The 21,865-nt window shown below is 54.6% G+C and overlaps 5 protein-coding genes across 5 annotated transcripts; 3 read left to right on the top strand and 2 right to left on the bottom strand.

Annotated features, from left to right (window-relative positions):
• Window positions 1-1,583: 1,583 nt before the first annotated feature.
• Window positions 1,584-3,624, top strand: V2A60_010098 (SUR7/PalI family-domain-containing protein; the record flags this gene model as incomplete). The annotated part of the gene is made up of 2 exons (XM_083261359.1): window positions 1,584-1,767; window positions 1,829-3,624. The coding sequence occupies 2 exons, from the start codon at window positions 1,584-1,586 to the stop codon at window positions 3,622-3,624; spliced, it is 1,980 nt and encodes a 659-aa protein (XP_083117485.1).
• A 1,638-nt stretch (window positions 3,625-5,262) lies between these two features.
• Window positions 5,263-6,813, top strand: V2A60_010097 (uncharacterized protein; the record flags this gene model as incomplete). Its single annotated transcript, XM_083261358.1, has 1 exon — window positions 5,263-6,813. One exon carries the CDS (start codon window positions 5,263-5,265, stop codon window positions 6,811-6,813), a length of 1,551 nt encoding a protein of 516 aa, XP_083117484.1.
• A 1,816-nt stretch (window positions 6,814-8,629) lies between these two features.
• Window positions 8,630-10,177, top strand: V2A60_010096 (CDP-alcohol phosphatidyltransferase-domain-containing protein; the record flags this gene model as incomplete). Its single annotated transcript, XM_083261357.1, has 3 exons — window positions 8,630-8,937; window positions 9,159-9,301; window positions 9,363-10,177. 3 exons carry the CDS (start codon window positions 8,630-8,632, stop codon window positions 10,175-10,177), a joined length of 1,266 nt encoding a protein of 421 aa, XP_083117483.1.
• A 1,010-nt stretch (window positions 10,178-11,187) lies between these two features.
• Window positions 11,188-12,439, bottom strand: V2A60_010095 (bZIP transcription factor; the record flags this gene model as incomplete). Its single annotated transcript, XM_083261356.1, has 3 exons — window positions 11,188-11,740; window positions 11,870-12,192; window positions 12,299-12,439. The coding sequence occupies 3 exons, from the start codon at window positions 12,437-12,439 to the stop codon at window positions 11,188-11,190; spliced, it is 1,017 nt and encodes a 338-aa protein (XP_083117482.1).
• A 1,185-nt stretch (window positions 12,440-13,624) lies between these two features.
• Window positions 13,625-20,531, bottom strand: V2A60_010094 (ubiquitin-binding TORC1 subunit KOG1; the record flags this gene model as incomplete). The annotated part of the gene is made up of 5 exons (XM_083261355.1): window positions 13,625-14,302; window positions 14,359-15,512; window positions 16,321-16,415; window positions 16,465-20,093; window positions 20,145-20,531. 5 exons carry the CDS (start codon window positions 20,529-20,531, stop codon window positions 13,625-13,627), a joined length of 5,943 nt encoding a protein of 1,980 aa, XP_083117481.1.
• Window positions 20,532-21,865: the final 1,334 nt, after the last annotated feature.

The following is a 21,865-nucleotide window of genomic DNA, read 5'->3' as shown; positions in this document are numbered from 1 at the left end:
ACAGACTACTTAAAACCGACTACGGAGGACTCCGTACTTATATCAGAGGTATAACAAGCATGTAAGTAATAAGCAAGTCCCCCCTTTGCCAGCGACCACTGGCACTTACTCAGTATAACCAAATACTCGGCCTACTTATACGGGACTGCAGAGAGCAACAAGAACATGGTCCCAACATCCACGAATACGGGATCAATTATGTGTATTTACTTTTCAAATATACCGCTATTGATTGTCTAATTTTATTCTTGTCATGAATGTCCTTTTGACTTTTCGTGTCGACCGCAAGTGTTGAGCTGCAGATGAAATTGGTTCGAGTCCCGAGGCCGGATCAGTACTCGTCGGGTACCGCGACGACGAGAAGCAGGCCGCCTGGTGCATTAACCTGTAACTACCTGCTGCATGGGTTAGGTACTTGCCTGCCTATCAGTACCAGTAGTTCCTTGCTGCGCAGCAGTGCAGCCCACGCACACACAACACTGGGCACAGTAAAAGAGGTAAAATGATAATCAGTGATCCGACTATCCCTAGTTATCAACTGACCCCAGCCTTTTCATTCTTCCATTCTTCTTCTTTTCTCTTGTGCTTGAATTGCGACGCTCTCCCTCTCCTCACAGCGCGCGGCGGCGCCCACCCCTCCACAGCGTGGAATGGCGCGCCCCCTCCCCAGCCAGCTTCGCCAGCCAGCCAGCCCCCGCCTCCGAAGCGGAACCCACCAAGAAAAGCCACCAAGAGGCCACTAAAAAAAACGCTGAGCCCACTCTGCTGGCACACCATTCTGGTTGCAGGAACCATGGCGGAGGGCGGGTACCTTTCTTTACCAGTAATAGGTACGGAGTACTATTACATAAATAGGTAGGTACGGAGTAGACTGCTAGGGAAGGAACCCTTGCAATAGAAAAGTCACCACACAGAGGCCGCTTTCTGTTCCCGTCTCCCCATCTGCCCCTCTGCCCATCTTGTCCAAAAGGTACCTCGTGGATACCTTGGCTTGGCCAGTCCCATCCATCCCACTCTCTACACCCACCCCATCGCCCGCAACACCTGTTCCAGTTACCAAGGTAGGCAGGTACTGCTAGATTGGCGTCCTCGACTTCTGGAATGCCGCCCGCCTCACCTGCATCCTGCATCATTCGCACCGCCTGCGAGTGTTGGCTCGCCCAATCTTCCTTCTCTTCTGCGCAAGCCTGTCGTTGCCGTCAACATCGTCGTCGTCTACCGCTTCATTTTTACTTTATACCCCGATTCACAGCTGCCCGTCCTCGCTCTCTTCGTCTTTCGCTGCTGCGTTTCGGCCCTCGCCCTCGCCGTTTTCGTCTTGTTGTCCCAAACCGACCACCAACGCCGCTTCCGAGACACTGCGCGCGCCGTCCAACGTCAAACCACACAGTTGACCAAGCTCGATATTCTTCTTCACAATCTTCTCTTTGGCCTTTTTTTCTTCTTTCTAATCGAGACGACCAACTACCCCAAACCAATGCGCCAATAACAATCTCGCCGACTTTCCCCCTCCCCTCCCTCTCTTCCCCTCCCGCCTTGGTTGCTTCTCGACTCTCGGCACGCTCAGCCAAACGCCCGATACCATGCTGAGACCCGCGACGCCGCTCACGATACTATTCGTTGCCATCCTGGGCCTCTTGGTTGTATCCATCGTATCGGCGCCCCTCGCAAGTAGTATATATCTAGGCAAGGCAGGCGACACAACGTACGGCGTTCTAGGCAAATGCGTCGGCGGCCGGTGCAGTAGCGCCAGCATTGGCTACGATGGTAAGCAGCTCTTCCGCGCAACCGCCTCTTTGCCCTCCAACCAACTCACAATGCTATACAGTCAGCCCCCCTGGCTCAAATCACTTTACCATGTCCGACTCTGTCCGCCAAACGCTTTCCAAATGTCTAGTTCTGCACCTGGTAGCCGCCGCCGTCACGTTCCTCGCGTTGGTTGGGGCTGGAGCTGCCCACACGCATGCCGCCGCGCACTCCGCCCGATACCTTCTCGTTCTCGTACTACTCACTTTTCTCGCCTTTCTCATCACCGTTGCCACGGCCATCGTCGACATCGTCCTCTTCATCCCCCACCAGGCCTTTGGCACCTACCTTGTCATTGCCGCCGCTGTCCTTCTCTTGCTCAACACCGTCATGATGTGTTCGATGCGCCGAGCCATGGTTAGTAGAAAGGCCCGCAGGCGACAAATTGCCGAAAATGCAGAGATGAGCGGCGAAAACTACTACAACCGTGGTGAGCCCTTGAAGCCCTTGACCATGTCTGGCGCGGCTCGAGGTGTCGACGGCCTGCCCGCCTTTGCTTCGTACGAGAGAACCCATCAAAAGGATGACCATGTTAGTGACGAGCGCATCCCGCTTACACAGGTTCGCACGTTGGACCGCTCTCCCCCGACAAACGTCAGTGAACTGTCAAACCTACCCTCGCAGCCCCAGTCCGTCCTGCGTGACGGCTACGCAGGCCAGCCCGGCCAGCGGGACCCGTACGCGGCTCCGGGTCAAGGGTATGGCGCCAATGGCTACTCTAGGTCGCCCGTACAGGGACAGGGCTACCGTGGTGCCCCGCGCAGCGCGTCTGGTGGCTACCGTGGCTATGGCGCTCCTGCCCGCGGCAGAGATGGCTATGGCCGTGGTGGTATGGGCTCTCGCGGTAGAGGTGGTCACTATGGCCAGCCCCGAGATGGGTATGGTGGTCCGGTTGTGGCTGGCGCTGCCGTTGCGGGCGGCGCTATGGCCGGAGCCGCAATGGCCCATGGTGGCTACGACCGACAACCTCCTGCCTCAAATTCGTATGATAACCGCGTCAACCAGCCAGTCACCGACCGAGGAGAATATAACAACTGGGGATCGCAAAACCACGCAGGCTATGCAACCACTGAAGCGGGTCTGCCGCGCGCAGAATCTCCACCTCCACTACACCCTGAAGCCTCCGCGTCTGATGGTCTTGTTCAGCCTGATGAGATGGCTACCAACACGTCAAACCAGCAAGGCTACGGCACAACGGCCCCTAATCCGGCCGACAATGACGTGGGTGCTGCTGTTCACATGTCGCATGGGCACACCGAAGGACAGAGTCGTCCTGCCTACATGAGCGACGGGAGCAAGTACAGCACTGAAGAGTATCTCCCTCCCCGCGCTGCCTGGAACCAAGGTTCTGGTAGGCAGGGCCACCGGGTTCCGTCTTCCGTCTACAGCATCCAACGGCGCTCCTCAGGCCCCGACAACCGCGGACCGACCAGCCCCCTCGCAACTGGTCCTACCCCTCAAGGCGGCTACTATGAGGACGTGGAGCCACGATACGAGACGACCGATACGTACGGTGGCTTCGTTACATCGCCTCTAAGCCCTACTTACGAGGACGCGCACGCCATGGATGGATCGCGCAGCCCTGCGGGCTCAGAAAGATCCAATTTTACGTCGGTTTCGCAACGGGGCATTAACCCACGCTGGCATCCGCAGCCACCTCCCGTACCGGGCAGCGGCGCGCGTCAAGCCGTGCAACAGCGCCACGATATACTCCTGGACAACCCCGACTTTCAGCTCCCAGGCGGACGGTCTGGCAAGCCCGCGCACGGCAACCCGTCCGGCCTAATTCCTGGCAGTGCGTACCCCAACGCGATCTAAGAGGATGCACTGGATTTTGACACTCTATTTCGTACCCCTTTCGTTTCTATAATCTCCGACCTGTCTTGGAATTGGACATATGTGCCTCTTGCGGCAGTCAGCCGCCCTTTACTTCTTCTTCTTCTTCTTCTTGCTGAGTGGAGCTCGAACAGGATCTGAGCACCCTTTTTGTATAAGTCTTGCTTTCTTTGCGGTTCATTTCGACAAGGGTAATACTCTTTTTTTCAACACTTTTTCTACCTTTTCACTACCCTTTTTTTATGAAAAACGCCATTCTAGCTTCAAACCGGTCGGCGCACGACCATGGAACCTTTGTTCCTTTTTTTTGTTGTTAAAGCGTGTGCAGTCAGAGGAGGATTCTTGGCGAATAAGAAGCACTAGGTATGCGCCACCAAGATGGTGTCGCGAGGTACACGACAAGGGTGGAACAAGAATCGGTTCTGGTGTAAGTACCAGATTACAACCAGTAACGGGAGCGTTTTTGCCAAGCGAGGATAGCTATGGGATATCAGATATATGCCATATGTAATACAACAAAAGTTACAACTTGTCAAAGAAATGACTGTCTTGATGCTAGTGAAGCGTGTTGAGCAGTGGGATGTGTTTCAATGCTCGTTTGCACTTATGACGTGGGAGGGACATTTGGGCGCCAAATACTGCAGGTGGCGGCATTCGTTTGCAGACTCGATTTGATTTTTTGCTATCTATAGCCTATGCGGCTCGACTACTTTTTTTTTCCCTTTTGTCTTTGTCATTCTCTTCGCAGGAGGATACCGCAAGAAAAAAACACGGTTCCGCCATTATCAGTTCATCCACTCCTCATGGCCAGAACGCTTACGATGCTGCCGACGAAATAGAACCCATCCTGACGACGAGAAGACGCTCTCCATTCACTCATTTCCTCTCCCTGCCATATACCTACAAGAATCTCTGTGCCATATCCTTTCCCCTTTTGCTCGCCCTCGAAATCGAATCTCCTTTTCTTCTTTTTGGACATGGGCGCATGCCACTCGCTTATCTTCATCCTCTCCTTCTGCGCTTCGTTTTTTTTATGGAATTTGAAGGTTTGATTGTTGAATTTTGACTGTCCCTTTTTGGATTCATTAAGTATCAGGTACGCACCGTTTCTTTTTCTGCCGAATCTCTCATCTCGCCTTCTTTCCCCTTTCAGACGCGGTGAGGGGGCTGCAGACTCTCGAGGAAGGTGCCCGCTCTTGCTTCTGGCCTTTTGGCAGAGATATCTGCCAACCTTGATACCTTGTCTAACCTACCTTCCTCTACTACCTATGATGACCAGGAACTCTTGGTACAATATCGAGATCATGGTTTGCTCTCTCTTAAGCTTGCACTGATTCCTTGGCCATTCTTGGGTGCAGTCTTTCTCTATACATTTTGTTTTCTTGACCTTTGGAGATTGTGTTGGAGACGAGCGCTGCTGTTTTGGCGTCCACATATTTGCCCTCGTCTAATTCGAACTTTCCCAGATCTCCTTTTTTCCTCTGTGTTTCTGTCTATTTGTTCGACATCTTGGTCAAGTCATTTAATCGAGAAGCAAGACATACCCGCACGCTTGAAAGAAGAAAATAATAATACCCCGGGGGGGCGAAACAAACAAACAAAAAAAGACATTGTCTCGAGATGGAGAAGCCATCACCAACAGACAGCATCTCTCCTTCCACCGCCAGTGGCTCGTCTAACCAGCCCGCCCAGCCTACCTACACGACTGCCGGCACCATTTACAACCCAAACTTGTCCCAACCGCTGCAGCCTCCTACCAGACGAGGCCGATCGCTCAAGTGGACGTCTGGCGGCGCCTACTCCGACCTATCCTTACTACCACGCTCTCTCCTGGCGTCCCTGCAGGCCAAAAGCAACGGCCGCAGCTCTCCGTATCTCACGGCTCAGTATACGCCTCTACAACAAAACTACGACCGAGCAGCAAATCCCATCATCAGAAACGGCTGCTTTGATGATATGCCTTCCCGCTGGGCCAGCTCTCTGAACGGCGCTGCTCTCGAGGCAGAGGACGTGATGAGTTACAGTGCCAGTGATCGGGACCACGATGGAGATGACGAGGATGAGGATGAAGACGATGGCATCGACAACATCATGATGAACATGACGGTCAAGTCGCTCCATAATCTCGCATCATACCCAAACCCCAACCAGAAGAAGGCTCAGAAAGCCCTCCTCCGCCCGGTCAAGCCGAGACTCAGCCTCCAGAATCATGTTGATGCAAAAGACATGCCGGTCCAGTCCTGGGACCCAAGACCACCAGTCCCTGATCCGGTCTATGACCGATTCTGGGCCAAACCGCGACTGTCCAACTCGGACTCTGTGGCATCGCAGCTGATGGCCAGGGCTGAGCTGCAGAGCATTGCCGAGCGAGGACAGCGTGAGGGACCGAGCCCGCCATCCAACAAGGACAGGAATGAGCAGAGCACCGCCTGGCTTACACACATGGCACTCGGTGCCCCCAGGCCGCTGACGGCTGGGCCGCCTGGACAGCGCCAATACCGTGCGTCGACGTTCAAGTCTACCTTTAAAGCACTGAGCACTGATGCCCCGTCTGCGAAACAGGCGGAGGAGGAAGAGGACGCGTACAGTGTGACGGCACGCGTTCTGCAGCACGCGGGAATTGACGATGCCCGCGGCAAGCTCGAGGGCTCGCTGTCTCGACAAGAGTCGGAAGTAGCTTACTACACGCAGCTCTTTCAAGGCAGCCAAGTGCTGCAGTCCGGCTCATCAAACGGGAGCTACGGCATTGTAGGGTCCCCTGACAGGGGAACGAAGAGGCCGGCTGCGGACGTGCTCAGAGCTTCCGACGTAGCGCTCGCACGACCTGAATGGGGCCTGCGGGTGTCAGACGGTGGAGAGGTGGTTCGCAAGAGCCCCGAGTATGAGGCGAGCCTTGCGGCCTACATGGAAAAGATGAACAGGCTGTGGTATTATGGGTGCGAGACACTGTGCGGGGAGGTTGTGCGGGAGGTGGACAGGGCTCAGGAGAGTGTGGGTGTGATTGGGGACAGACGACCAGGACAGGAGGGATGGAACAGGCACGGGGAGCTCAAGATTGAAGATGCGAACAAGATGGAGGTGGCAGAGCATGCTAGGCCCCTTTTAGACATGGCCATGAATAACTTGGAGCGCAGTCTCGGAGAGCTTGTCAAGAAGCGCCATGGCCAGTAGGGTAGGGAGCGAGCAGATGAAGCCAGTGTTGGGGTAGGATGGACAAGTGTAGCAGCTGATAGGTAATAGGACAATGTTGTGCTCATGTGTCGACTTTGCGCGTCTAGTGCGGCTGGACTGTTGGCTGTTGCTGCTAGTGGAGCTGGCGACAAGGCCATGATGGAGAGTACATGGCAATGGGAGATGGCAAGACTAGTCTGATGTGCAAGGCTGTGGGCGATGAAGGTATGTTACCGTATGTACTCGTTACTGGCGACGAAGTCTAGGTAGGGGAAGAGGCGCATTGCTAGCGCGCGGGCTAGCGGGAGCTTGTTTCCAGGTTTGGGCAAGGGTCAAAGAGCAAGTCGCACTCGTAAGGGTGTGCACTTGAATTCTAGCATGTGTACTCTGTAACAATAATGACAAGAATAAAGGGATGGCAAGGATACGCTCAAGGGAAAGAAAAAGGAAAAGGAAAGAGGAAAAATAAAGTGGTTGCATGACAAGACACGTGGTGAATGTGTGTGTGTGTGTAGGAGAGGGAGAGCGCGTGAGAGGGCGCGTGTGGCACGCAAACGACGGCGATGCGTTGGCGATTGAAAAAAAGGCCACACTATCGGACGCTACTTAGTATATATTAATTTTGCAGCAAAGAGGAGGGAGGGAGCGTGACGCCGAAGGGATGTCGGTTTTTTGATTATCCGTTGTTATAGAGAGAGAGAGAGAGAGAGAGAGAGAGAGAGAGAGAGAGAGAAGAAGAAGAGGAAGAAAAGAAGGAGAAAAAGATCGGGTTGTTTGATGGCAATTCTATCCTCCTTTATCATTTCGGACAAGATGTGCGATACCCCTGAGGATGAAGAAAAGGGGCGGCCCGCTTACTGGGCTGAGGGGTCTCGTGCACAGTTGCCCAAGGCAGAAGTTGGGGCGGAGAATTGAGAAGGGCTGCTGTCATTTCCCGACTTTGACCTTTTTTCTCATTGTATGCAGATGTTCTTGTTTTTTTTTGTCAAGATAATATTTAATCATTTTAACGTATAAAAGAGAGAGACAGAGACAAGACATAATACTAAGTAAGTCTATATTCTCCGTACAGGGCGCAGTTTTATGCACGCGTGACGTTTCGTCATATCTGGCCATATACCTCGTGGGTCCCGCGCGCGCCGCTCTTTTTTTTTTTTTTTTTCCTTTCAAATGTGTCCGAATTAATCCGTACTGGTACGCCGTACGGATACAAACAATTTATTCAAGTAATCTGCACCCAAGTGCCCCCCCTCCCTCTCCCTCACCCCTTTCCATCTCTGGCATCATCACCCATCCTCGGTTACTCAGTACACTTTTCCAACGGTCGCTTCCCCCTTTTGTTTCTCGACAACCCATTTTAGTCTTGTTCCTGTCGATTTTGGAATATTTTTTCCCATCATCTGTTTCTTCCTCTTCTTCTTCTCTAATACAGAAGCCTCGTTGGCCATAATCCCCTCCTTTTTTCCTCTTCTCGCGTGACGCACAATCGTCACAGAGCCCTTTTTTAGCATCTTTCGTTTCCAATAAACCCACCATCCATTCTTGCCCCCCCCCCTCCCCCCTTCCCTCCCCTGGCCTCGGGTGTTGCCCCCTTGTTCCGCCCCAACAAAAGAGACACGAGGAAAAAAAAAGAAAGGGACAGGGAGAGACCTCGCTGGCCAAGACTTGCCAACTACCTTGCGCATCACCGACCTGCTTCGTCCCCGTCCCTCCACGACGTACGGATACGCGCCAACGATTTCACACGACCACAACAACGCCGTCCCCACGAGAAGACGAAGAAAAAAAACGAAGCAATTCGCGCCGCTCGCCCATCATGGTCTACATCCGCCACAGCGAGCTGCCCGCGCTGCGCGAGTACAAGTATTCGTCGGTCGATCGATCGCTCGTCTCAAAGTACATCCTCAAGCCCTTTTACACCAATTTTGTCATTCACCTCTTCCCCATGACCATGGCGCCCAACATGATTACCCTGACCGGCCTCGTCTTTGTCGTCATCAACTTCCTCACGCTGCTGTGGTACAACCCGACGCTCGACCAGGACTGCCCCTCCTGGGTCTACTTTAGCTGGGCCATTGGCCTCTTCCTCTACCAGACCTTTGATGCCGTCGACGGCGCGCAAGCGTAAGTTTTTTTCTCTCTTTTTGGTCTCGCTTCGCTCGGCGCATCTTGCAAAGGAGCGTATCCTGCAAAAGAGCGCGTCTTGTAAAGGATGCGCTCATGATTGCAAAGACGTTTGCTTCTGCGATCCACATCGAGCGCAGCGAGGAAAAACCTTCTGCGGTCCACGTCGAGCGCAGCGGGGAAAAAAAACAGAAGAAAAAAAAATACTAACAGCCGTATAGTCGTCGCACCAAACAATCCGGTCCGCTCGGTGAACTCTTTGACCATGGCGTCGACGCCCTCAACACCTCCCTCGAAGTCCTCATCTTTGCCGCCTCTCAGAACATGGGCCAGGGCTGGAAGACGGTCGCCACCCTCTTTGCCTGTACGCACACCTCCCCGACCCTTTCCTCTCGCGCACCAATATGCTAATCCCGCTCCCTCAGCACTCCTTACATTTTACGTTCAGACCTGGGATGAGTACCACACAAAGACCCTCACCCTCGGCATCGTCAACGGCCCCGTCGAGGGTGTCCTCATCCTCGTCCTCGTCTACGCACTGACTGGCTTCCTCGGCGGCGCCCACGTCTGGCAGCAGAGCATGCTCCGCGCCTTTGGCTTCCCCGACAACATGGGCATCCCCATGTCCATCTACAACCTGTCCTTTACCGAGTGGTACCTCGTCCAGGGCACCGTCGTGCTCGTCTTCAACACGATCGAGTCGTCGCTCAACGTCATCCGCGCCCGTCGTGCCCGCGGCGAGAACTCGCGTGGTGCTCTCATCGGCCTCGGTCCCATCTTCTCCGTCTGGTTCCTCGTCGTCACCTACCTCAAGCTGCAGCCCGTCATCCTCCGCAACCACCTGGTGCCCTTTGCCATCTTTGTCGGCCTCATCAACGCCTACTCGGTTGGCCGCATGATTACTGCCCACCTCCTCAAGCAGGACTTTCCCTACTACAACGTCCTCGGCGCCCTGCTCATGATTGGTGTCGCCGACTCCATGGGCCCCATTCTCGCCGAGCGCATCGGCCTCGGCTGGCCCAGCGCCCTCGGCGATGGCCCCTACCAGATCGCCTACGTCTTCTTCATGCTCGGTACCGCCTTTGGCGTCTACGGCAGCTTCGTCGTCGACGTCATTGTCACCATCTGCGACTATCTCGACATTTGGTGTCTGACCATCAAGTACCACCACGTCGAGGACGATTCCTCCCCTACCAAGGCCCCCGAGCCTGCCTGGTCCAAGACGACAAAGACGCATTAAACTGATACAATCGAGCAAGGGCGATGAAGGATGATGCCACGATTGTCTTGTGGACATCAGTCACAATTTACCGTCCTCTTTTTTTTTCTTCTTTCCGTGTTGTTTCCCCCACTGTTTTTAAAGGCTCATTATAATGCACCCTGCTTTCAGGGCTGAAGTTTAGCATGTACTTGTTGATTTTTTTTGTTTCCTTGGTTGGTCGCATGAAAGGGAGAAGAGAGAGAGAAAAAAAGAAAAGAGGGAAGGAGGAGGAGGAGGAGGAGGAGGAAAAGGGTCTTTTTTCAAACGGGCGTTTTTGTTAGGACACATTATGTGTGTGTGCGTGCGCGGGCGTTTCTTTTGCTTCTTGCTCTTTCAACGATTTATTTTTATAAGCAAAGTAGAGAACGCGCTCACAACTTGTCTGTATCATCATGGCGTTTTTTTTTTTTTTTGCTAGGGATTTCGCTTCATTTTCACATTATTCTTTGAATCAAAGTAATAAGATTATTGAAACCAGCCGCCAGTCAAGTCTTGTGTGTGTGTGTTTGTCCATTTCCGCATGTACATGTACATCTTGACGCGCGTATGAGTGTGTGTGTGTATATATGAAGGTGTAGGTGTGCGTCTTTGTTTCATTGCTGCTGTTGTTGCTGCTGCTGCTGCTGATAGAGACTGACCGGTTCACTGACTACATGCATAAATATATATGTATGAAAAGATGCTGTTCAAAATCGTCATCGGACAAAAAAGCTTCACTCATCCTTTCTCTGCTATCCAACAAAGAAAGAAAAAAAAGAAGAAGAAGAAGAAGAATAATAATAAAGCAAAGACAGAGACAGAACAACACATTCATTAAAAAAAAGAAGAACATGATCGAATTTAACCCATTTGTTTTCGCATAGTACGCCGCACTTGTCCATTCGCCCAAATCAGTTTCTGTTGAGGTTTTTTTTTCAATTTGTTTGTTTCCTTTTTTCTCTTTGGCAGCACTGCCCCCGTTTTCCCTTTCCTGATCCAGAGCTTCTTGCTCACAGCAAGTCGTCCGACCCGCCGGCGACGCTCTGCTCAATGGCGGCGAGGATGGCGGCCTCGGGGAAGACGGGGCCCTGGCCGTCGCAGCGGGCGGCGCCTTTGAGACGCTCGCTGACGCCACCGACGTCGACGAGCCCGCGCTTGAAGAGCTCGTGCGAGACAATGTAATCCCAGGTAGCGCCGGCGGCGAGTAGGCGCGCCCCGTCGTCGCCCACCACGACCCGGTGCGACGGCGCCTTGTTGGCGTGGCCCTGCAGCACGTTGGAGTAAAAGTCGGTCGGGTGGTACTCGGTCGGGCCGGTCGTAGCGACGTGTTGCGGTGGCGGCGGCGATCCGCTGCTGCTGTGATGTCGGTGCTGCTGCTGCTGCTGTTGTTGGGGTATGCTGGAGGTGGCGCGCAGAATCTCGTTTTCCGTCGACATCTTTTCCAGGTCTCGCCGTAGACGCTCATTCTCGACCGAAGCCTGCTGCTGTGCGGCCTCGAGGTCGGCCAGTTTCGTCTCGAGGTCCTTGACGTGCTTCTCTTTGCGCTCCCTGAACGCTCGTTGTCTATGCTCCCACTCGCTGTTAGCATTTACATCGTTCCGCCCAACACCCTTCCGTTCCCCGCGCAGTAGCACTTCCCCGCTTCGTCAACACGAGGCGGGCATGGGCAAAAAAAAACCAATTTCAACGTACGCGGCTCGATTTTGCGCTTTGCGGCGTGACTGTGCAGGCGTCAGGTCGTCATCTTCCGAGTTTCCCTTGTTGCCCTGCCCGTCGTCCGGACTGCCCTGCTGGTGCTGGTGCTGTTGTTGCTGGTGCTGTGGCTGCTGGTGCTGCTCGAGCTGGTTCCGTATGCTTTGTGCCTGCTGCTGCGCTGCGGCGAACGCGGCAGCCTGATTCGGCGGCGTGGGCGGGCCGGGAAAGGATGCGTTGAGAGTGCCCGGCGTCAGGCCCGAGGCGGCGCCGTAGTCGTAGCCGGCAAAGTCGTCGCCGGCGAGGGTAGCGTCGAACGCGTCCTGCAAAGCGCTCCATGATCCGCAGTTAGTCGCCGAGTCAAGCAGGGAGGAGCAAATGGATGCACCAAGGCAGGGCAGCAAAAGACAAAGAAAGGAAAGGACGCACAGGCGGCGACGTATGTCCAAAGTCGTCGGAACCGGCTGACGCAGAGTGCGACGGCGTCAGAGGCTGCATGGGCCCCAGGAAGCCGTACGTCTGCGCGCCGGTGCCGGCGGTGCCATACTGATACTGCGAAGAAAAATCCATCCCGTGTTCTCAGGGGCGGCGGGAGGTAGGCAGGGGGAGTCGGCGCGGGGGAGGGGGCTCTTTAGCCGCGATATGTTGCTATAGGCGGAGCTCGAGAGGACGGCCCTTTTCTAAGTTGTTTGCTGCCGGGCGAGGAAATGGATGAAAGGAGGGGGCAAGGAGTCGCAAGATGGATATAAAAAAATCACAGTTGGCCCATGATCCCCATGGGTTAACTATTGAGTAGGCTGTCGGAGATAAGGAAAAAAAAATCAGGGTGCGATGGATGATGGATGGATGGATGGATGGCGTGGTCGTCGTCGAGAGGCGGGGGGGGGGGGACCTTGTTCGGGGCCAAGAGGCAGGAGGGGCGGCGGTTGCGGTTGGAGTGGGCTTTTTGACTTGCCCCGCGCCCCGGAGTCACCGAGCCGTTGCAGCCAGTCAACTACTTAACTATAATACCTGACTGATCAGTGACAACTGATGAATGTCGGGACCGGGCAAGGGGTTGACGATCGGGCGTTGGAAATGACAAGGGGTTCTGGTGCTTGATCATTGGGTGATTGCTGATAACTTGCAAGGATAATACAAAAGCCGGTGAGTACTGATGGACTGATAGTTCAGACACAAGCACCACCGGCAATTGCCCATGGTGCTGGGGTGGCCGGCTGGGCGGCGGACATGACAGGTGCACCGTGCACATCAAGCAAGTAATGTAGCTGGCATGGGGTAAGATATCAGCTTTTGACAGCAAGGCCAGGGGGGGAAGAGAAGAGGAATAAAAAAGGCGAAAAGGGGGGAACGGATCAACTAAAAAACTGAGAGAGAGTGAGTGACCCTGGGATTTACAGGGCCAGCACCAAGGCGTCCCCATTGATGAAGTCTGTTCGTTCATTTCCTACGCATATTAGCCAAGACGTTCAGCTCGCCGCCTCTACTCCGTAAGTACTGATTCTAGACTGGCTCTCACGGCGCCATCCCCTTCCATTCATCCGGTCAGAGTAACACAGCGCCGCCGAGATCCCCTGCTTAACACCACGGTGAGCCAGAGCTGAATGTGAGCACAACAGTCGGTCGTGTGGTATCTTGACGGGGCCGAATTCACGCATGGACACGAATCTTTCTTGATTTGTTCTTTTCCCTATAACCTATTCTATCCTGCCTTTTCAACACGTACACCCCCCCATCATACCCTCCCGAGCCCGCTTACGGGGTCAACCGCTTTGGCGTGCGCGGGTAGTAGCTGCACAGGTGCACGCTCGGTAGATTTAGGTACCAAGCGACCACGCGGTCGAGACCGATGCCGCCGCCGCCGTGGGGCGGCACGCCGGCGCTGCGGAACACGTCGACGTACTCCTTGATGCCGGGGCTCTCCGGGTCGACGCCCTTCTTCTTGAGGCGCGCCACGAGCGTCTCCGGGTCGTGGATGCGCTGACCGCCCGACAGGATCTCCTGGCCGCGCATGAAGAAGTCGTACGCGTTCGTCAGCTTGGGGTTCGCGGGGTCCTCGAGCGCGTAAAACGGGCGCGCCCCCTCGGGGAACTTGTCGAGGATGTAAAAGTCGGTCTGGTACTTTTCGCGGATCAGCGCGCCCAGCGCCTTTTCCTGCGGCGTCGACATGTCCTCCTCGTCGGAGACGTTGCGGTACTCCTCGGGGCCCTCGGCGCGAAGCAACGCCTGGCCCTCGGCAAAGGTGAGCCGCACCTCCTTGCCGGGCTGCGGCAGCAGGAACTTTTCGGACGGGTATATGGTGCGGATCAGGGCAATCTGCTCGCCGCAGCGCTCCTCGAGGCCACGGAAGATGTACAGGAGGGTGGCCTCGAGCATGTCGCGGACCTCTGTGTAGTCCTCCTCAATCTCCATTTCCAGATCAAGACCGGTAAACTAATATCGTGTTAGCTGAGCTGCAAGTGCTTGGGCAACGTAGCCGGTCAACGTACCTCGGTCATGTGGCGGGGAGTGTTTGAGTTTTCGGCGCGAAACACTGGGCCGATGCAGTAGACGCGCTTACGGCCGCCAGCAATCTCAATCTGCTTGTAGAACTGGGGCGACTGCGCCAGGAATGCCTGCTTTTCAAAGTAGGGCAGGCCAAAGACGTTGGAGCCACCTTCCGAGGCGGCGCCGATCAAGCACGGCGGCTCAAACATGTTGAAGCCTTGCGAGTCGAGGTACTCGGCAAACAGCTTGCGCGTCGTCATGCGCACGTCGGCAATGGCCTGCTGCACCGGCGAGCGCTTGTGCATGGCCGGGTTGCTGAGATGGGTCGCCATGGAGGCGCCGGGGAGCGCCGCGCCGGGCTCCAGCGACGCCGCCTCGACCGCCTTGGTGGCCGCCTCGACAGCGGCGTCAGCGGCCGGGGCGGCGGCGACGGCGGCGGGGTCCTCGTCGTCGAAATTAGCCACGGGGCGGTTCGAGACGGCGAGGCCCATGCCCGGGACCTCGGGGCCGCGGGCGACAACGTAGCACTTGGTAATGTGCAGCTCGTAGTTGGAGACGCGCACGCTCTTGACGGGCTCGAGCGGCTTCTCGATGCGACCCTCGATGAGAACGAAGCTCTCAAGGTTGAGGCCACCGATCCACTTGACCATTTGCTTGCTGACGGGCGTGCCCTCGGGCGACGCGGCCACGACGCCCTGGATAGCCCAGTCGCGCTCCTCGCGCAGCTCGACAAAGGCCATCTTGGCGCCCTGCATGCGCGAGTTCTGGATCCACGCCCGCAGCTTGATCGTCTTGCCCAGAAGCGACTCGTCGACGTTCTTCAGGTGCGCGCGGGGGCTGTCGACCTTGGTCGTGGGCAGAGCCGGGCCGTAGCTGTCCTTGGCCAGATCCTCCGTGTTCTCGGCGGCGGCTTTGGCGGCGGCCTGGTTGGCCTGGTGCTCCGCGGCGCGGCGCGCCTTCTCGGCCTCCTTCTTGGCCTTGGCCTCGGCCTTTTTCAGGGCCTTCTTGGAGGGCCCGGCCTCGCCAGCCTCCTCACCACCTGCGGTGGCGGGAGCATCAGCAGCAGCGGCGGCGGCGGCCGGCTCGGCGGGTTTGCTGGCCTCGGGGGCAGGAGTGTCAGCCATGTCGGATGTGTCCTCGTAGTATGGATAGTTTGCTTCTCGCGTGGTTGTTGAGGGAGGGCGGGGTAGGTCGTCTGCTCAAACTCGAATCGGTCGTCGTATCCTGGGACACATGCACCGTGGTCAATTGCAGGCGACAAAACAAGCCAAATGTCAATGTCTGCCTTTCAAGAAAGTAGAAACCCTGATGGCGGACGAGAACAGTATGTAAGTAACAAAGTGATGGCGAGAGTAGGTAAAAAAAAAAGAGTCATAAAATCTGGTGGCAGTTTTACCCCGCCAACCCACAGGTTACATGCTGGAATACAGCTGCCACTACGGCGTCATTCTTCATGGTGGGGTGGGGCTGGGATTTGGCCTGGTCTGCTTCTCCGGCCTGACTCCAGCAAAGCCGGCTTCGGGCTTCATCGCAGCAATGATTCAACTGAGGTCGCTTGGCATAATTATAGTATATTCAGCGCTGTAATTAGTACCGCTTCCCTCGCGGCAAGGTTCCTAGCCAAACACGCAAGCTATGCAATGGCCGGCTCATAATACATGTCTTGCCAAACGCCATCCACCTCGTTAATCAAAATAGGTCAGGAAACCAAAGGTTGAATAGAATAAAATGAAATCAAACACGCTGGAGAAAAAAAAAACTTGAATATGTAGTAAAGAAAAAAAAAGTTCATGTTGCGCCATCACCGCTGAATCACCTTCTCCGAAGCTACGGTGACGCATCTCAAGGTAAATTTAACGGCTCGCCCTTTTCACACGTGAAAAGGTTAATGTGGTGGTCACCTCGTGCCGCACATCCTAGGATTGGACGGTGTGGGTGGAATGCCGTCGCCGAAATAGGCGAACTGCGGTTCTGCTGCAGAAAGCTCGAGTACGGCTCCAGTCGTGAGAGCTCTGCTCCTTCGAGGTTGAATATCTTGACGGAATGCGTCGACGTGCCACTGTAAACGTTAGTGCGAATCCTATAGTGCAAATCAACGGTTCACTTACACCGCAAACACTGGCAAGTGCTCATGCGTGCTGGCCGTGCGAAGCGTGTCCCGTGTCGTCTGGAACGACCGCAGAGCCTTGTCCATGCGAATATCCCAGATTTTGACCTTGCCATTACGGCTGGCGCTCATCAGCTCACGCTGCCCACCGCGTTGCATGTGTACAGCCTTAATCCATTGACGGTCGGAGTCATCCTTCCACTTGCGAACCATTGATTCTTGGGGTCTCATGCGGGTGTCAAAGACGCGAACTGCTCCGTCGCCGAAGCCGGCAACAAAGATATCGCCAGTCATCTGATCCGAAGTCAACGAAGTAACACATGAGCCCGATCGAGCAGGAATATCCATAACACAGGTTTCACTTGCAGCGTACCAGACTCGAATGACACGCACATCTCCTGCAACGAGGACTCGGCCCTTGACTTGCTGCCAGTCAAACACCATGCCCGAGTTGACATTGCTCGGCACCATGTGCGTCAATGCACGCCACGACGTGGCCAGCTCAATTTCTCTGTCGGAATCGTAGTTGCGATAGATCCTAATCACGCCATCCGATGAGCCTGTCAGCAGCATTGCCTGGTCGTCTTCGTTGATGAACTTCATGTCGCTGATCTTTGATCCTTCGGGGTTTCCGTTGGAGAACTTGCTCAGTCGACCCTGTCGCTTCCAATCCCACACCATGACAGTGTTGCCATCATCAGACACGGCCAGATGATCTTCGTATTGGTGGAACGTCATCTTTGCAGGTTGCGCGCCATTGTTGACCATGCCAAGTTGGTTGTTCCAGCGGTGGCTTCCCGCAAACTGCTTGAGCGGTTGCGTCTCTCGCAGAGTCGTCTCATTTCGTTGTCTTCTCCAAAGTCTTTCGTTATAGTCTGTGCTACCAGGCTCGTCTGCTTCGCTGTTCTTCATTTGAGGTTCTCGGAAGTACTCAGTTGACCAATCCAAGAATTTGCTGACCAGTGGCAGAGTGGGAGACTCCGTCAAGTCCCGTTCCTCAAATTCACCAGAGATGGGCTCCCGCGCGGTGTGGTAGGCGGCAGGGGCGCCGGAGGTGTCATTCTGCTCCGGAGGGGCAGCAGCTTGATCGAGGGGAAGCGGAGCACCTGGGGATCTCGGCGGAGCCATAGAAGCTGTAGAACCGGATGGCGTAGTTGGCCGAGACTTGTCCTCCGCGCCCACAAAGGATTGAAAGAGGAGACTTGCTGTTCGTCGAAGAAGACCGGGAGATGGCAGTGGAGCTGTGACAGGCGCGCCGTTTCCGCTCATGAGGCTTCTTCGCTGGTGAGCGGTAGCCGCACTCTTGAAGGTGGCACGGTTCGCCCTTCTCTGAACATCGCGCATCAAAGAGTGGGCCTGTTCGCCGATGGGTGAGTTGATGAGGGCTTTATGCATGTAGTCAATGATAACAGTGGCTGAGCGCTGGACCTCTGGGTGGGGGTCGACGCTCAGGATCAGAGCATGTTTCCAGCAGGCCATGTAGACGCTGTTGTGCGAAAGACCATGGGCTGCAGGCTTGATTGTCCCGTCTTTGTTGCGGTTCTCAGGGCGTGCATAGTGCAAACCCATCTTGTGATCCTGTCCGTCATCCTGTGGAGGGAAGAGCAAGTAATCTTTTTCTTCTTGTAGTTGTTCGTACGCGGTAACCAAAAATTTGCTCTCAAAGCGAACGATAAAGTGCGACAGGAAAACCAAAAATTCCTTACGCACCATGGGGCTGCCATCGGTCCCCATCTCAAGAATTGTCCAGGCAATGGACTCTTCAATTTTTGCCACCTCTTCCGTCAGATCTGGGATGCCGAGGAAGGTGGTCATGGCGTGAATCACGGCGGCACGCACTTCACAGCAAGGGTCTTTGGTGAGACATGCCAAAGTGACGTAGGCATTCTCCCTGATCCCGCGCCACTTGGCCTCTGGGAGATCTTGCCAGAGCTGACTGATGCACAAGCATGCCCACTGTCTCAACAAGTGATTCTCCTGGTTCTGGATATGCGTCAAGCAGTAGGTCATAATGTCAGTCTGGTTGCAAATCATCTGACCATTCTGGTAATCTTTGCACAGCATAGCCAAGATGAAGGCGCACATGGCCTTGTGCTCATCACTATCAACAACGGGCAGTGCCTCAGTTGGCTTGAGAATCTGCGCAAAATAGGCGTAGCCATTATCCTTGGCCAAGTCTTGTTGGCAGCTGATATCGACGGCGATGAGTCTGGCCCAGATGAACACCATTACGGGCTTCAGTTCAGTCGCGGCGGATTGGAGAAGCTTCAGCACATACGGAAAGATACCAATGCTGAGGGCCAGTTGCACTGACCACGGGCCTAGGTCAAGAAATCTACCGAGAAGAATCAGAGCGCGAACTCTATGCTGCTGGCTCAAGAGCACTTGCAAAACAACTGGCAATTGATCCGGTGGCTTTTGAGCAACAGCATCCCCGCGCGTCAGGTAAACTTCGAACGCCGTCAACTGTTCGGTGAAAAAGGTCGAGTTCTGGTATTCGTATTCGGTACCGTCTGCTTCCTTCTTCTCGAGCATAGGAAGCTGCGCGAGAGCCATGTCCACGGCTAGGTCCCAAGTCGCCCAGAGAGGGTGCTGGTGCGTGTCAGGAAGCTGCGGATATGACTGAGGGTGGCATCCGTAGACCATCATGACTCTTTGAGCGAGTAGGAAATTACGGAATAGTGCTGCGACCATGAGATCTTGGCGGAAAAACTTTCGAAAGAGATCGCGTGGAAGTGTGGTCCAAGCGATGGAATCCGTGATAGCCGTAAAGATCCAGTTCAGTTCACCGAGAGGAGTTCTCCGCTCCTGGAGACGACCTGGTAGCTTCTTGGCGCGCTCCGGCGTCAAGGTTGTCTGGAGGGGATTCTGAAGGACAAAAAACCACAGCGCCATTTCGATGGGGGTGGTGAGACAAGCGGTAAACAAGTCGGCGGGGAGCAGCGGGTTAGTCGGAAGATTCTCCCTGGCGGCGCAAGCGGCCAAATGAATATAGGGGCGAAAAGCTGTCTTTTCGTAGTGAGCGTCGCGCTGAGCCGTTTCCTTCTCCTCGTCCTCGTGCCTGTCTACAAATCTATGGTAGTTGTTGAGGATATTGCCGGCCTCGGAGCAGTCCCATACGAATATAGTAGGGGCCTGTAGCCACTGCTGAAGATCATATAGTGATACTGGAATATATTGTGTGTAGGTCTTGTTAAAGACCCATATCTCGCCGGACGCTGTGGGCTTGGGCACACCGTGGCCGTTGTAATGAAGTAATACACGCTCATCTTTAGCATTGCGCCGTAGGGAGACGCAGAACTTCTTAGTTTCTTCAACAGACGGGTCCAGGTATTGCTTGTAGCGAGCTCTAATGGCTAGCGTTTCGTACTGGGACTGAAGGCCCTTGCCGATGTTCTCCAATGCCTTTTGAGCTGGTGGCACAGTCGGGTCGGTCCATGCCTCAAGCTTGGCGCCTGGATTCGTTTTGAGCTGATCCGGGGGTTCGACCCCAATGTTCAGACAGACGGCGAGAGCTGCAGAGACAGTTTTTAGACGATCTCTTTGCCGCCAGTCGTGAAGCTCGGGCTGAAGAGCCTTGGGCTTCCCGGTCGTCTCGTGCCGCTTGTCGGTAAAATACATGCACCAATTCTACGCAGCGTCAGCATATTCGGGGGTTTAATACTTGGAGTGCAGACATACGGTTGCGAGCTGTGTAATGATGTGTTCCGATTGATAATGGTCTTCGAAGCCATGTCTGGCCCCCCATTCAGGGATCTCGTCGTCGTCGGGCTCCGAGTCCTCTTGCTCTTGTGGCCTGGCGTAATCACTCTTGGAACGCACGAGCATGGGCTTGTTCGGGCGTTGCGGGCGCTGTTTGGGCATGTCGTCCCTCGTCTCAGCGCTATAGGCCATGCCATTCCTACGGCCGGGCGCGCTGGAAGGACGATGATCGGCGTCGTCAGGGCTGTGGTTGCGGGAGTGGTCCTGCGATTTGAATCTCGACGTCTCGCCATTTGTGCTGGCGGGATTGCTACCGTGGTTACGGCCGTTGGGGACCGAGCCGTTGGTTCCGGCTCGCAGCGTCATGCTGTCTTATCTAGAATAGAGCGAGGACCGCGCGGAGATAGCTTCTTGGTTTTCAAAGATGGTGCGAGGTCGGATAGCGGTGCAACCAAAAGTGCGCTCGTGCCCGCCACTTGTTGATGGTGGTGCCGCCCGCAGCAGCTGTTGAATGGAGAGAAAGCTGCTAACAGTCGAAGTTGAGCGGCACAGAATGAGAGCTCATGGCCGGATAATTAGGTGGAAGGATGCTATTGCGGCTGACGGGACGACAAAGGCAGACGAAGTGGCCGATTCGCGTAGAGGAGAAGCGCGGATGGACGCAGCGTTCGCAGGTGTCGGACGAGCAAGTGAGGCGAGTGGGAAGCGACCAAGCGACCTACCTGATCAGTGTGGAGCGCTGCTGGCCGTGGTGGATGCACATGTGGAGCCTTGTGCATCTTTGTGCATCACTTGCACAACATCAGCCTCACCCGAGGTAGTTGAGCCACAGACAGGAAGCGAGCGCCACACGCAAGTCGAAATGTTTTTTTTTTTTTTCGAAAAAACATTGCCTCTGCTGTACATTATGGTTGACGGGACTCAATATGAGAGTATCGTCCATATATAAGATGAAAAAGTAACAGAAATCGTGTAGCTGATGCGAGATCTCTACCCCGGAAAAAGCTCAAGGTAGCCCGTGCTTTGGCCCCAACCCCGTGGACTCGGCAAGTCCTGCACTTTTGTTACTGAATGGCAAGCAGCAAATAAGTCAAAAATTAAACCCGATACTATGGGACTCCATACATGACGGGTACTACTCATTCGTTCATACATTTTCGTCTCGGGCAAGAATCTCAGAGCACGCAAAGGACCCCGCGACAAGAGATTTGGGCCTAGCGAGTCCGCGTCAACAACGATACGCATGCAAGACTAATGGAGGGATAGCAAGAAAAGAAAGACAAAAACAAGAAAGAAATTCAATCATGACATTTGAAACCTTGGCAACGAACAGGAGAAAGGTTCCAACTTTTATTTTAACAGTATCGTCGAGCGCTGAGGCTACACCTCCAGAAAAGTACATGCTACATGTAGCAACAGGACTCCTACTGTTCAGCATTTGTGAACGCTCTACTTATTATATATGAATCCATCTTTTGCATGGCCTGCCCAGGAGTGAAGCGTTGGAGACATCACGAAGTTTTGTGGCAGCGCTTGACAATAACTTATGTACATACGGAGTATATGCATCGCAAACAAGGTTTTCTTGGCGGCGTTTTGTCTGGCACCTTTGGTCTCTACATCTGGCTTTTGGGTACATGCTCGTGCTCCAAAGTCACTGCTTGTTAGCTAGCGGTGAATCCTGCATCATGGTCAACAAA

Source organism: Cordyceps javanica, chromosome 7 (assembly GCF_051103115.1).
Source record: "Cordyceps javanica chromosome 7, complete sequence".
Taxonomy (NCBI): domain Eukaryota; kingdom Fungi; phylum Ascomycota; class Sordariomycetes; order Hypocreales; family Cordycipitaceae; genus Cordyceps; species Cordyceps javanica.
Note: the sequence above shows the minus strand (reverse complement) of the source record. Positions and strands in the feature narration are given on the sequence as shown.